The sequence below is a fragment of the Melospiza georgiana genome, chromosome 18, assembly GCF_028018845.1.
Source record: "Melospiza georgiana isolate bMelGeo1 chromosome 18, bMelGeo1.pri, whole genome shotgun sequence".
NCBI lineage: Eukaryota > Metazoa > Chordata > Aves > Passeriformes > Passerellidae > Melospiza > Melospiza georgiana.
Genome location: NC_080447.1, coordinates 11202253 through 11217225, shown reverse-complemented (window position 1 = coordinate 11217225; position 14973 = coordinate 11202253). Strand labels below are relative to the sequence as shown.

Here is a 14973-nt window from a genome sequence, read left to right as displayed (position 1 = left end):
AATATCCCTAATTCTGAATAAGGCAACAATTCTATTTTGCTCAAAGATCGTTGTATACATGGATACAAAGAGCAGCATTAACCTATTAACAAGGAACCAATGGAGTGGGGAACTGTCACAGTGCTAATATTAAGCACAGCAGCAATTATAAAGAAACTCCCAAGGGATTTCTCCAGCATTTCAACTTGATTTCATCTCAGCTTTAAAGTCAGAATGCGCATGCCACCAATGAGACATTCTGAATTATATAAATGTCTTTCTGCTCATTAATAATCTTGCTTTCTAATGTACAAAACACCAAAGACAAGGAATAAGAAATTACACAGCCATTTTGCATTACCTAAGTTTTTCAAATTAACTCATTAATTTAGACAGTATTTAGTAAGCCAGAGTGCAACTTAGGATGCTAAGAGATTTTGCTACGTATTTTATTAGGATTTAAACTTTCAACTTTCAGGAGAAAACAAAGCTCTCCCATTCGAACAGTCATATTTTGATAAAGGAAGAGGTTTTGAACCAGGAGACAAACCTCTCCCACTTCTGCAGCAGACTAAAAATGTTAAAGGGCGTATCAAAGCAGACCAGTAATTTTAAACAGTGAGCAAATACAGAAGAAAAAACCCTAGAGTTGTGTCTTACAAGCACACATAAAGAATAATGCTTAAGAAAAATCACTAGTCCACTACCCAGAATTAATGTTTTATTCTACTGTTGTCATCTTACTGCAGAAGTTCCATACTGTTGTCTCCTTATCACAAAAGTTTCACACCTTCTTTGTGGATCTCGTGAGCACCTCCTCAGAGCACTGACTCTTTCTTCTTCATAAAGTAACCAAATGATTCCAGTTCCCTTCTCATCCACCCACCCCACTCTGTTATAGCATTCCTCATTGCTTACAGCTGTGGCCTGGTAAAGTCAGGCTTGTTCCCAATCTTTGATAATTGGCCCAGCTGCAACTCCGTAGGGCTAAGATTACTTTTTACACTATCTTTATTTTCTTATATTCTATCCCCCTACATTCTCCTCCATGAGAAATTGCTTTTAAATCACTTCAGGCACAAATATGATCTCAACTGTATCAAAACAGCCACTTCCCCACAAGGAACCCAGATTTGCAGCTGATGGGTTGTTCACCAAAGGTGACATCACAGAATTTATCTATTACCATATGGAGAGTTCTACTTATGCTACTTGTGACCATATAAACCTTGAGAAGTCTAGACCCTTGTTATGGTGTGCTCCTGCCCTTCTGGCCAGCTTGGATGATTTTATGGCAATATCAATGTCTTAATTAATGTCAGAACTGTTAGTGTGGTTCTGAAAACAAGAACTCCATGAGTTGGTAAGAGTTTCAAACACTAACTTGCTTCCTGCATGTTCTAGTTGTAGTTCAACACCTAAGCAAGGTAAACACTTGTCATGTGTACACAGATTGACTCAATGCTCCTCTCCTAGAACTCTTTAACAAACTAAGCTACAAAAACCACAGTTCAACCATCCCAGTGAATGCAAAGTACAGGAGGGACCAAGACAAACACACAAATGTATTTCAAAATTGAGAGGCTATTTTCACTTATACTTGATGTATTTAATCTAAATCTAACACATACATAAGCATATCCCAACTTACCATATCAACAAATAAGACACACCATTACAGGAAAATAATTTAAGAAATAAAAAGCTGCTAAACATACTGAGGATGATGCATATTTTCTCTTCTTAAAGAGTTGAAAGGGGATTCAGTCAGCAGGGAGGGCTGGGAACAGTGTCTCCATAGCATCACAACCCTCCTTATCTCAACATTGCACAAACAGTAGTGCCAGCAGTGGATAGACAAAGGATATGAGGAAGGCATACATAAAATAAGTGAATGTCATGACCACTAACAAAATCAGTATTCCAAGCTGCAGTGAAGGACAAGACAGAATAATTCACACCAAAAGCAGATGTAACACTGAGGGACAAGTCTCTGATTTGGTCCTGCACTGTCTACACTGAAAAAAGTTCATGTTCTTCCTGTGGAAATCAGGTGAACTTTTACAAGTACATAGTGGAAGTCTAATCTAATTCAGGTAAATCACCTGTAAAGTAAAAAATCAGTTCTAAAATGTTGCAGAAAAATTAATACTTTCCTTTTTAGAGTAGCAATTTTTCTTTTATGGATTTTGAAGATCAACAAACCAGAACCTATTCCTGTGATGCATTTTAATCCGGCTGATCAGAATTACTTTGGATTTGTAAAATCCTTTTTAAGAACTTTGATTATTACAATTGTTACTCAGACATAATGAAAAGCATCTCAATGACTTCACTATCTGCACTATCCTTTTATAGCACAAGCTGTTCAGAGTTTTTTTCCTGATGCCAGATAACATCTGACAATCCAGAACACCCTTAAATTGTGCCACAACATTGCAATGATCCGTTCTTCCCGTGTACCTTCTTCTGAACAGTTATGTGAAACTGAGTAATGATGGAAACCCTCACTACACATTCTAGCTGTTCATAGTGACATTTTAGAGAAGATTAGGAAAGAAAATCTAGTCCAAAACTGCTGTGCTCCATTTTAGCCCTTGTACCCCTGGGCACTCGCCTGCTGTATTTCTGCCCTTAACTCGACCACCATTTTGTTCGCTCGGAATTTTCCTCGATTTTGTTCAAGTAAAACTACTTCGAAAACAGGGGGCGAGAAGAAAAACTCCACACTTGAGCAGAGAACTGAGGCAGTTCTCCCGGCTGCCACTCCGGGACCTCACGGCGACATCCCCATCCCCGTCCCGTCCCCTCATGGCTCCCCTCAGCGGCCGCGCCCCCGCTGCCACCTACGCCATTGACGTAACTCCCTCAGTGCGGGCACTGTCAAGTGCGGTGCTTACGCTGGTGACGCAGCCGGACCGGGAGCTCAGCGGCGTTGGTCGCTATTCACGAAGAGGCGCGTACGCAAAGAGCGGGCGCTGTGGCAACCAGGGCACGCGCGCGCTGAGGGGCGGCCGGCGCTGAGGGGCGGGAGCGGGGGCTCGGTAATGGCACACGGCGCTTTCGATTATTTAGTTATTTCGTTTACCTTGAAGGGAGAAGTAGAGCTGTTTAGAGGCTGTTTTAACTTTTGGGTTTGTTTTTGCTGTTAGCAGTTTTCTGTATTGGAGGTCGAAGTGTTCAATCTGCTGAGGCGCTTTCCGTACTGAGGGAAGGGCGGGGGTCGGGGGGGCAGCCCTCACGTATTCTATCAAACGTTACCGAATTCTGAGGGCAGGATTTAACCAGATCCCTTTAAAATGCCAATTTTTTTTCCCTTAGGGAAAAAGGAGGTATTTTGTTTTGCTTTGCTTTAATTTTATTGTTTTGAGCCCTCTCCGATTTTGGGCATTGGGCTGCTTCACTTGAAGCCTTTTAAAAGCATTCCCTTCATCAATTTTAACATCCTTCCTTGAAATTTTAAGCGTTCTCTCTCTCTTTTTTCTTGACAGTGTTCGGTGAGAACTAAACCAGATTAAGACAATTCAGCAGATGAACACACATTACTGCTGATGATGCACGATCCCAGCCTCTTTCACAGCTTCCTGACAGTGTATGTTTGCTCAAAGAGCTCCTTGGGGACACAGAGCACTGTTCAAAGTCAGTAGGTGTCCTTATGGTACATCATCTGCCCAGTCACCAAGTACAGCCATTTTGGACTATTTTTAGGGATAGGGAGAATCTTTCTCAGGAAGATTTGGGATGGCACAGCCTCGTATCTCAGCGTACCTCCCCCCTGACATAGACCCCACCAAAGCTGCTCTGGCCTTTGGGAGGAGAGCCCTTCCTAAGCTGAATGAGGAGCTGCAGTCTCCCGAGCTGCTGACACAGCAGCGGGCGCTGGTGGCTCTCTGCGATCTGGTCCACGATCCAGAAAAAGTCTACGAGGCAATAGCATTAGGTAAGTGGTCTGTTCTCACTGGCTCTGACACAGTGGGGCAGGCCCAGGGGGGAGCCCCATTTCACTTTCTTCCATTACTTTTTCCTTACAATATCATCGATCATGCAAGACGCCCAGGAAAAATTTCCTATTTCTTTTACCTTAGAAAGGTAAAGAATATTATAAAACCATATACATGACAGTTATTATAAGAATTATCATCACTTTAGGATTCATCACTGCCTCACTGTAGGTTTTATCAACCCCTAAAACAAAAGTAGGGCAGAATCTCTTTCCGTAGAATCATAGAATTGTTAAGGTTGGGAAAGACCTGTGAGATAATCCAGTTCAACTGTTAACTCTGCCCTGCCATGATCACCACTAAACCATGTCCCCAGACTTTATTCCAATTTTAGCTAATTCCTAACTTAGGCTAATAAAAACCCCTACCTAATTAGTTCAAAGTTAGAACCCCTTCACCATCATCACCCACTTGCCTGGAACTTGATGACAAATTAGAAAAGAAAGGAATATAACCAAATTTCTTATACTCAGCAGGACTACATCTGGCCACCACTTATTTTTGAAGCTTGGAAGAATCCTGAATTTTGGTTTTTGGGGAGGAAAAAAACCCCAAACCACAAGTTTATTTTTGCAATTTTAGCAGTCTGTGGTAGATCTACATAGCTCATTATGTAACACCAAAAAAAATCATTGTTTGCTACTGCTTTTTTCTCCATTTACTTCCTTTACATTTTTTTTTTCTCTCATAAAAGAGACTAGTCATGTTCAAAATTTATTAAGTTAGTGTTTGATGAACAGTTGATTGCCAAAGCAATGTGAGATTTTTGTTAGTTTGGGGTTGTTAGGTTTTTTGGCTCTGGTGAGTGCCATATGTGCGTACACAATCATTAATGGTTCACCACATTTATTTCTGTTCAAAAAAGACAAGTGAGTGTCAATCCTGCAAAAACACGCTTTTCTAAAGACATCAATAGCTCTACTGTCTTATTTTTAGAGTTATGTCACTTTATATTTGCAGGATTAGGATTTAACTTGATAAGGAGTTGGGAGCTTGTTTGTAGCGTGACATTTTTGGCAGTAGGCCTTGAAATTTGAAAGTTTCTTCCTTACTTGAGATATGACAATGAGAATTTCACTGTCAGGACAAGCTGAAATTTCTGAGGCACTTCAAATTGTGAGATAAACGCTGAATATTGCTATTTCCAAATAAATGCTGGAAGTAAGAAATGTTAAAATAAATGCTGATGTCTCATAGGATTCTTGGACAGCCTGAAGGCTTTGCTGGTGCATGAAGACCGAACTGTCCGGCAGAAAACAACAGAAGTTCTCTCTGTAATGGCTTTGCACAGTATTGGCAGGTGGGTGCAATTCTAAAGTTTACTGAACCCTGTGGGAAGTGATGTTGCAGTGAAAAATAAGAACAGCTCCTAAGTTTTGTCAGACAGATGCAGCATGAAGAAGAGCAGTTAAGATTAAATATCTCAAACAGATGCAAGTTTTATTATGTTGTGTTAAATGAGTCCTCCATTGTTGTTTCTAGGGAAGGGCTCATACGAAGGGGAGTCATCTGAGGATTAAATATCTCAAACAGATACAAGTTTTATTATGTTGTGTTAGATCTGCCCTCCATTGTTGTTTCTAGGGAAGGGCTCATACGAAGGGGAGTCATCTCTGCCCTGGCTGGGCTCCTGGATGATCCGGTGGATATCTGTCGGAAGAACACCCATCAGGTCTTTGACATGCTGGCAAGATTACCTGAAGGTAGGAGGCTTTAAGCAGTTCAGTATTCAAGTAGACAACACAGAGAGGAAATCAGGTAAATTCACCTATGCTCCAGATTTAATTTATTCCATTTCCCTTGAAACTCACATTTAAAAGAAGTATCTCGTCTATTTTTGCTCATCTTCATTTTCGTTAGTTAACTTAGGTTTTATGCAAGTTAAGGCAACCTGCTCAAGATACAGTGCACTGCATGCTTGAATTGGTATTTCAGAATCTTGCATCAAAATTTTACTTTTTCCCTTCTATTCAAGGTGTGGATCATCTGTTCATCACAGTGCATTAGTTTCATAAGTGTTTTCATCTGAACATTAGTCTTAAACTTTTCTTCCAGTTGATAAAAATTACAATTTTTAAAATAAAATTGTAACTGAAAGTCAGTAGAAATGTTCAGTTAAAAAACCATGCTGTTTAAATTCATAGCAAAGTATATTGTCTGAGAAATTCAGTTTCATTACTGATGCTTGAAAAGAATTAAATGAATGCTTAGAGCCTTGCTAACTGTACATGAATTCTAAAAAATCTAAAGATGTATTTTTACATGGAAGCCATCCTTTTGGAAGTCTTCAATAATTCCATTCACATGAAGGATATTAATATGTTGGGCTAAACAACTTTGTGAACATCAGTATGGAAAAGTCTGTAAAAGCAGCTCTGAGTAATTAGTGGAAAAGGTGGGTTTTTTTGAGTCATGTATTCTGTTTGTTTAGATTAAAAATATAATGTATCTATAAAAATACATATGCCTGTATTTAAGAGCAGGAAGATAAATCCTGGAGCAGAATTGTGTCAGTGTAGAATGGACTCAATACAGAGGGCAATTTAAAAGGAAAACAAAAAGGTGCAAAACTTTCTGCTATGAGACAACTTGGGGAAGAATCAAGGATAAGCACAAATATTTTCCTATAAGTAGTAAGAGTCACAAGGCCTGACGTAATTCATTTGACATATTACAGGTACAGAAATAGTCTCTGCTTGGTAATTCAGCCTTTTCCAGCTAGCCAAGAAACTGTTTTGCTCCTTGCATTCACTTTACAGCTCCCATCCAGAAAATGAGGTAGGATGTTGTCCTAGGGTAACAGGTGTACCTTGGCTCAGGAGGTCAGCAGCTCTGCAGCCCTCCAAGCTCCATTTGTGCTGCTCTCCAGAGCTGAGGAAATTTGCAGGGCCAATAAAGCAACGTGCTCGGTGCTAGACAAAAAGGAACAGAAGCTGGACATGCCCTTGGCATGAAGTGTGGCTGTTTTAGCTGGGAGGAGGTCAGTGACTCCAGCTAGCTCTATGCCAGGCCACCTGGGCTTTCTCCAAAAAGGAGTCATTTAGGAAAATGTGGTTATTTTGAGCAAATCCACTTACAGAGTATTTTTTGATTCCAAAATTTAAGATGTGTACCAGTATCTTCCAGGAACTGTGGGATAGTTAAAAACCAAAAGGTAGGACAACCAAAAGACTGGGAGACCACTGAGGAGTAACATTTCCAGAAGGAAAAACAACTTAATGAAAAAAATAATGGGCAGAAGAGAGACAAAAATAGATAGATATATATGTTCAGTAGAGGATAGAAGAGAGAGAAGGGCCAGCAGGAGGAGAAAATTAGGAACATTAAAGAAATTAATAGCAAAACTTCCTCTCTTTATAAAAACAATTACTTGACATATATAATACTTGATAATGTTAGTGAAAGGGTGTTATGTAATGATAAATGACCTTGGAAATAGCAACTGCAAAAATAGTTCTAGGAAAAAATATCTTTCATTTTGGTGTGGTTAACACTGGAAAGGTTTAATAATCTTACCCATTACCTCTCCTGTCATTTATGGATACTTCATGCTTTTAGGCAAAAATTGAGGTGGAATGGATGGGATGATGGATTTTTAAGCTTGCCCAAACCTCTGTTTGGGAAGAGCCCAAGAGATAATATTTCTCCTACACTGCTGACTCTCAGTGTCTCCACTCTTTCACTCTTGAAAAATCATAACTAATTGAATGTGTGGATAAGGACTCTTTAAGAATACCTTTTCCCTTCAAAACTTGTTTTGCTGTATGGAGTGCAAATGCTGAAAGGACAGATGGCATTCTTACTGCAGCAGATGGGACATCTCTTCTGTGAATGTCATTGTTGCCCAGGTGAAGTGAAATCCCAGCTGTATTAATGCAGCTCTTTCAGGTGGCAGTGCACTGCATCACTGATAAACCTGAGAACTGAGAAAATAGATGCAAATTTATTGCATGATTTATCCAGGTGGATGACTAAGAGTCAAGGGATTTAATTTCAGCACCTGTCTTCAGCCAACAGATTTTTTAGTTCTAACTTAGCTATGCCTCAGTTTTCTCATACAATCAGAATTTTTTGTAAAGAAAACTCTGTATAAAACAATTTATTTTAACATCTTGAATTCTTCAGAGGGAAAGTAGAGTAACCATGAATTACTCAGAATGCTAAAATCAAAAACATCATAGGAATTAAATTATTAGAGAGTTAATAGCAAGAAATTGCTATTCAGAAAGCATGATTATGTGACCTGATTATTTAAACATAATTATTTACTTATTTGTTCCTCCCCATGCCTCTGATTTTAAGTCAAGTAGGAGCACAGGTGGTGCTTTACTTTCATTTCTCCTTTCCAAGATAACTTTCACTTAATGGGGACTGGAACTGGCTGCTCTCCTTTAGAAATCCCCTTGGGCCTTTGTTAAAATGTTCTAGGTTGTCCACCTCACTATCTCTAATACTTATGGTAGAAAGACCTTCTTAGTTGAATAAAGATTTTGTTTTTAATATAAAGTGTCTGTTACCCTCCTGATAATTGACTCCACTTTTGGTTTTATCAAGCTTTCTTACCTGGAAGCTGTGCTGTAATGAATGCTGGCCTTTTCTTGTCTCTTCTTTCACTGATCTGAATAGGCCACAGTCCAGTGAGGGAAAGAGGTGAAGGAGACACAACATCTAACAGGCCATTCATTGGGAAAGGGAGCCCTGACTCACTTCCCACCTTTTCCACAATTCAGCTGGCTAATAATTGGATATTACATGTAAAAAAGCAAATTAGACTAGAAATACTGCACAATTTCCCCAGTAAATGATAGCAATTTATAGTAAACAAAGTTTAGAGGAGCTTGTACTAGCAATTACTGAATACAGATCTTAGTAAACTTGCCAAGCCAAGCAGCCTGAGTGCAAACATCCCAAGCAGGCAGCAGCTCCTCTCTACAAGTGAGACCTAAAACCTCACTGTGTGCCATGACAGACAGATCTCTGTGCCTTTATACCTTGAAGGCCCAGCCTCATTTGCTCTTTTGCCTTTGCTCTTCAGGTGTTACAGTTAGCAGGAAATGCTTAAAGGGACCCCATGTCCTCAATACAGGGATAAAATATCTTGTTCAAAATTAGGGAAACTTCACAAGCATTATCCAATCGGTTAACTGTCGTAACACTACTTAATGAACACACTATAGACACATTCAGTATCATTTGAATTATTTATTTTTGAAGTGGACAATTTAAATGTTGATGTTATTAACCATTTTGTTTTAATTTTCTTAGAGCCCTTGGCTGAGATTTCTTGCACTAATCATAGTACATAAGGGGAACAAAAGTAGAAGGTGATTTTCCAGTGTGCATGTGTGTCTGTGTCTCTGTGTACTATGTGCTTTACAGTTATCAAACATTTATTTACACACCAACTTTACACTGATGTCTTTAAGAAGTCTTTTCTATGGCAGGGGAAAGAACCAACTGACCAAAGACTTAGGTCTATATAATCCATGTGAGATTTTCCAGTGTAGTCCCACAGAGCTTCTTATGCATTCAAACTTTTGCAGGAATGTTACTCCATCCAGTAGTGTTTCTTTATGAGATGAAACCTGGAGCTGAGGATTGCATCTCTTCAGTTTCCTTAACTTCACTAAACTGTAAATAATTTAAATTATTAAATTGAAATAACAAGACATTTAGTTATTGTTCATATCGCTCATCTTTAACCTTCTAATAACACATCACATTTTAAAAATAATTTTAAAAACCAACAAAAAAAGACTTTTGAGGTTATACACTACACAATCTCCATGGCTCCTGCTTCTTGGGAAATCTGTTAGAATATTACGATACCCAGAAGGTATTTGGAGCAGTGGAACAGAATTGTCCGTTGGCAACTTTCACATTCAGCAATCCAGACACTACAACAATAATTTAAAAAATTGCTTTGTGATTTATTTTTTTAATCTGTATTAAAAAAGGAACACTAACCTACTTCTTAAATATAATTTGGTTTTTCATGAAACACCACAAGATTTGGCAAAAAAAGATGTAAAAGAAGACTTTTGATGTATAAAACTCCTTAACAGTAGAAGAAACACCGACCTTGATTTGGCCTATTCAAAGATTCATTTCATGTAGTTTTGCTGCATATTTGAAGCCAGAAAGAGCAGAAAGAGCTGCTAGTCAGTTAGGAACTCACAAAACAGTTGCGCACCAACAATTCCTTTAATAGGCAAGGTGTCCATGAGAAACAGGAAAGTAAAGCAGAGGTGTATACATAGTATATGCTGAGATCATGTGCATGTGCATACAGGATGGATGTGTACATACTCTTGACTGTGGATACCAATAGTGTGGGTGCATGCCCACTCTCTACAGATTTAAGTAGTATTTTGCTTAAACTCTCTCATTCAGTAGTAGCTTCTGGTTTGAACTAGCTTTTCTCCCAAACACAAGCATTCTGCTCCCCACCCTCCAAACAAGTTCATCTGTCACTCACCAGATTTATATTTTTATGTCAATAAAATTTTAGGACAACTGGATGATGAGTCATTTCTTACACAGAACATGATAACACTCCCACTGTAGGAAATGGAATGAGACAAATGGAATAAAAGTGCAGTGACTGTGGTGAAACATCTCCACAGAGTTTGGCCTCAATATTTTTTTTGTTTTTGTTTGGGGTTTTTGATTTTTTGGTTGGGGTTTTTTCACTGGGGGTGTTTGGTTTTCTTGGAGAGGAGGCTCTCACTCTCCAGAACATAGATTTGGGGAAAATTATGTAGCAGGTTAAGGGGTATAAGAGGAACTGTGTTCATATATCAGATTTCCCCGTTTTCTCTCCTTGGGCTATTAAGCATTGCCCAATCTTTTTCCACTGAAGTGGAAGAAGTTAGCCCCTTTTATATCACTCCAGGAAAACAGATTAAACCCAAGGATTCTTAGCAGAGGCCAATGTATTTGAGATTGTTCTGAATGATGACATCTGTCACTGCATCAAACACAAACTGGATGTTACTGGTATCAGTGGCACAGGTGAAGTGTGAGTAGATCTCCTTGGTCTCCTTGTTGCGATTCAAGTCCTCAAACTGGCGTTGGATGTAGACTGCTGCCTCCTCGTACGTGTTTTGGCCTTTGTATTCAGGAAAGCAGACTGTTAAGGGGATGCGTCGGATTTTTTCTGCCAGCAGATCTTTCTTATTCAAAAAAAGAATGAGGGAAGTGTTGATAAACCAGTTGTTGTTGCAGATGGAATCAAACAGACGCAAACTTTCTGCCATTCGACTCTGTAGGGGAGGAAACAACAGTGTCAGCAATAGTGGAACTGTGGGAAGCTCACAGCTCTGGCTGCTGCCCTGAGCAGGTGAACTCCATTTAAGAACAATTGAGCATGACCACCACAATTATGTTTGGAAATTAAAATCCAATGCTGCTATAGACTGAAAGAAGAAAGGTCTGTTAAAAATCAGCAGTTGTCTTGAATGTTCCTGGGTATTGCTGCCTCTGTGACATTTACACTGATGCAGCTGGAGCTGTCCATGGTACCAAACTCTCGGGAGGCTGTGTTTATTGCTTGGTTTACACCTATAAGTAGGTGTAAATAAATGCAATGTTTTGAATAGAAAATATTATAGATTATTAAAAGAAGTATCACTCAACTATTGTCAAAAGTAGATACAGAAAATGTCTTAATCATGCATTTTTGGTAAGGTCAATATTTTTCCAGCCTGCTTAGGTTTCAGAAAATGTTATGCATACATCATGAGTCATGGGAGTGATCCAGGGTAAGTGAGCAGCAGGGATTTGGGATATCAAAAACCAAGGGTATATTTGGTTTACAAGACTATTTGCAAATATGTATGTGTTCCATTTGTCTGGCTTGTGTTCAGAGGGCATGAAAATAATCAGTCTGGGCATTTTTGTTGTTGTTTAACTGTGAAGTATTCTGGCCAGTTCTCCAGTTTGGAAGGAACAAACAGTGGAGGAAAGAGGATGACTTTGGCTTTTAATAGAACAAAATATTTCTAATATAAATTCTAAATTCTCCTGAAATTTTTATCAGTTATGTCTTGTGCATCTCCCTTGACTTCAGCAGAGTCACCTGGTGAGAGGAAGAGAGAATAATCATGCACTGTTTATTACACAAAAATTATATGAAAATATAGTTTATTTAAAATTTACTTTTTATGTTGTTTTATTTGGAAATGAAATATATTGTATTGTTATTATTTCAAAGGAAATCTGCAACAGTTTTGTTCATTATTGTTGCACTAAAGCTGTACACTGAAAAGATGCCTCTTAAAAATGCATAGTTGCTGAAATAGGAGCAGACTGATTTACATAAGCTTTTCAAATTACCTCTTATACTTCCCTCACTTTGTGTTATTCCTCCTTTTCATTTGCTGAGGGTGTTGTTCAGAACTCCATTGTGTGTTCTGTGAGTTCCATGGAGGCTCTGCTGTAGCTCTGTGTTTGCAGTGAGAGCCAGGGCTGGTGGCATTGCTGGTCACTCCCACAGCCCCGGGAGCGCCGGCAAGGCTGGCACTGCCGCGGCAGCCAGGGGCAGGGCTGACTCACCAGCCTCTGGGGGCACACTGAAACACAAGCTCAGCCAGACATTCTGATTTGGGGCTGTTTGTTTTCTTCTTCCTTTGTAAGGTGGGGTCATCTGACACTCCAGCCTAGTTTAAATATCAACAGATTTATAGGTATAAAAACATATGTTTATGCATTTCTTTTCACCATGCAAATACACAGCAGATAATCCCCTGAAACATCATAGATCTGTTTTCAAATAGTCCAGATTTCCTTTCCTGATTTTGTAGGTGATAAATAACCAAGCAAGAAATTTTTATCTCAGTCTAAATGTTTTCGCTACTAATAGTCTGAAAAAAATCTTTTAGAGCTAATATAGGTTTTTGGCCAACTCTCAGAACAATCATACCAACAGGATATTGCATTTTAAGAGGTTTGTGTTCATTACTGTATTTTGTAGTGAATCACAACACTGTCTCTCTGCTACCAAATCCTCCATTGGAATCTGTAATCCAAGGACAAAAGCAGAGAGTTAAACCCTTCTATAAACTGGGAGATGTTATGAACATGTACAAGAGGACAGACAGTTTTAAATTATTGTAAACTTGGTGATCTCTTGTGGGATGTAAAGAAAATATTAGTAAATTGTTGATCTTGACACCTAAGAAATTTCTTCTTCAATGTAATATTTTAATATTGGCTCAACATCTGGAAATCATAATATCCTTAACTAAACTGAATACCATTTCTTTCAGTTAAAAAGCAAATAAGCCAACCAAGAATCATTTCCAACAAAGATGCAGGTGATACTATGCCAGTGCTAGGCTGTGGTTGCATGGTATAAATGTGTGATATACCTTGGGAAATGAACCCCCCCAAATCCAGGTCATGATTTTAATAACCAAAGAAGGAAAATGTATCAATGAACAATGAGGAAATGTATCAGAAAGGAAAACCCAGGTCTTGAAATCTTACAGTCATACAGTGGTTCAGGCTGGAAGGGAGGTTAAGTACCATGTAGATCCACATCTCCTGCCATGGCCATGGACACCTGGCCTTGAACTCTTCCAGGCATCCAAAGATTCTCTGGGCAACCTGTACCAGTGTCTCCCTACTCTCACAGGGAAGAGTTTCTTATTAATACCTTATCTGAATCTACTGTTCTCCAGTTTGAAGCCATTCCCCCTTGTCCTGTCACTGCAGGCCTTTGTATTTAGTCTCTCTCCATCTTTCTGTACTGGAACACCACAGTGAGGTCACCCCTAACCCTTGTCTTCTCCAGGCTGAACAATCCAATTTTTCTCAGCCTTTGCTTATAGGAGAGGTGCTCCATCCTACAAATCAACGTGGTGGCCCTCCTCTGGACTCACTCCAGCTCTGGACTCACTCTGTTCTTCCTGTGCTGGGACCCCAGGGCTGGGGCAGCTCTGCAGGTGGGGTCTCACCTCAGTGGGGCAGAATCCCCCCCTCCCCTGCTGCCCACACTGGGGCTCAGCCCAGCACAGCACAGGGAGGTTTCTGTGTCCCTGCACACAGGGCAGGGCCAGCCCTCACCCAGCAGCATCCCTGAGTCCTTCTCGCCAGCACTGCTCCATCTCCTCATCCCACATGATTTCTTGCCATATCTTAAGTGATAAATCCACAGTTCTAAGGTCAAGGCTGATACTAAACATACACACTATACCCACTCATCTACTCCCAGCAAAACAGGCTCATTTCTGCTTTTGACAATATTGTAAAACTACTTTACATATCATAGGGAAAATGAACATGAGAGGGTTGTGGCTTATTATAATAAAAATAGAAGAAATTGTTGTATGACTCCCAAAGGTGTCATAAAACAGTAAAATAATGATAGGCATTCTTCTCTGCAGTGTCTTTTCCAGTTCTGGAATCCTGAAGGGAGTACGTAGCCAGGTGGTCAGAAAAAAATGTGCTGCTGTAATTTTATAATTATACACAAGCTGGGGTAAAAGCAAGATAATGCCAATGCCTTACCCAGATGGCCTTGTTGGGGGCTAATTGCAAATTCTTCTCTGAGCATAAGAACAAGGAATTGGTTGCTTAAGGGAAAGAACATGCTAAGGAACAGATGGCTGCTTTTATGCTTGCAATAGTTTGCAGAGGCACAAGCATCCCTGGTCATCCTGTGGAACAGTAGAGGTGTGCTTAGCAGGAAAGAGTTCTGAACAAGTAAGCATTTTCAAAAGGGAAGACCCAGTTATCAAGATAGCAAGTAATTAAAAGAACAGAGTTTGTAAATGGAGCCAAATTGTAATGTAGTATCTCCTTTCAGCTTTCACATTAAAGCTTTCTAGTCACAGCTGGGAGAGCTTTGAAATTAAAAATGAAAAATTATGAAGAGAGAAACTATCACAAATAGGGGAATCAACTGCCATTTGTATTAAAAGCTTAAGGACTTCATCTTCCAGTCATTATATCTCTTTCATCGTCATTATTTTAAAACTGGTATGCACTT

At 39.4% G+C, this 14973-nt stretch overlaps 2 protein-coding genes across 2 annotated transcripts in view; one reads left to right on the top strand and one right to left on the bottom strand.

The window, feature by feature from the left end:
* Positions 1-2989: 2989 nt before the first annotated feature.
* RSPH14 (radial spoke head 14 homolog) overlaps positions 2990-14973 on the top strand; it is a 72446-nt gene continuing 60462 nt past the window's right edge. Inside the window, exons 1-4 of the mRNA XM_058037131.1 lie at positions 2990-3023; positions 3471-3919; positions 5178-5280; positions 5565-5683. Coding sequence (XP_057893114.1) covers positions 3721-3919; positions 5178-5280; positions 5565-5683 — 421 coding nt within the window. The 5' untranslated portion in view covers positions 2990-3023; positions 3471-3720. The remainder of the gene's footprint in view (positions 3024-3470; positions 3920-5177; positions 5281-5564; positions 5684-14973) is intronic.
* Positions 9168-14973, bottom strand: part of GNAZ (G protein subunit alpha z) — a 49768-nt gene continuing 43962 nt past the window's right edge. Inside the window, exon 3 of the mRNA XM_058037130.1 lies at positions 9168-11245. Coding sequence (XP_057893113.1) covers positions 10901-11245 — 345 coding nt within the window. The 3' untranslated portion in view covers positions 9168-10900. The remainder of the gene's footprint in view (positions 11246-14973) is intronic.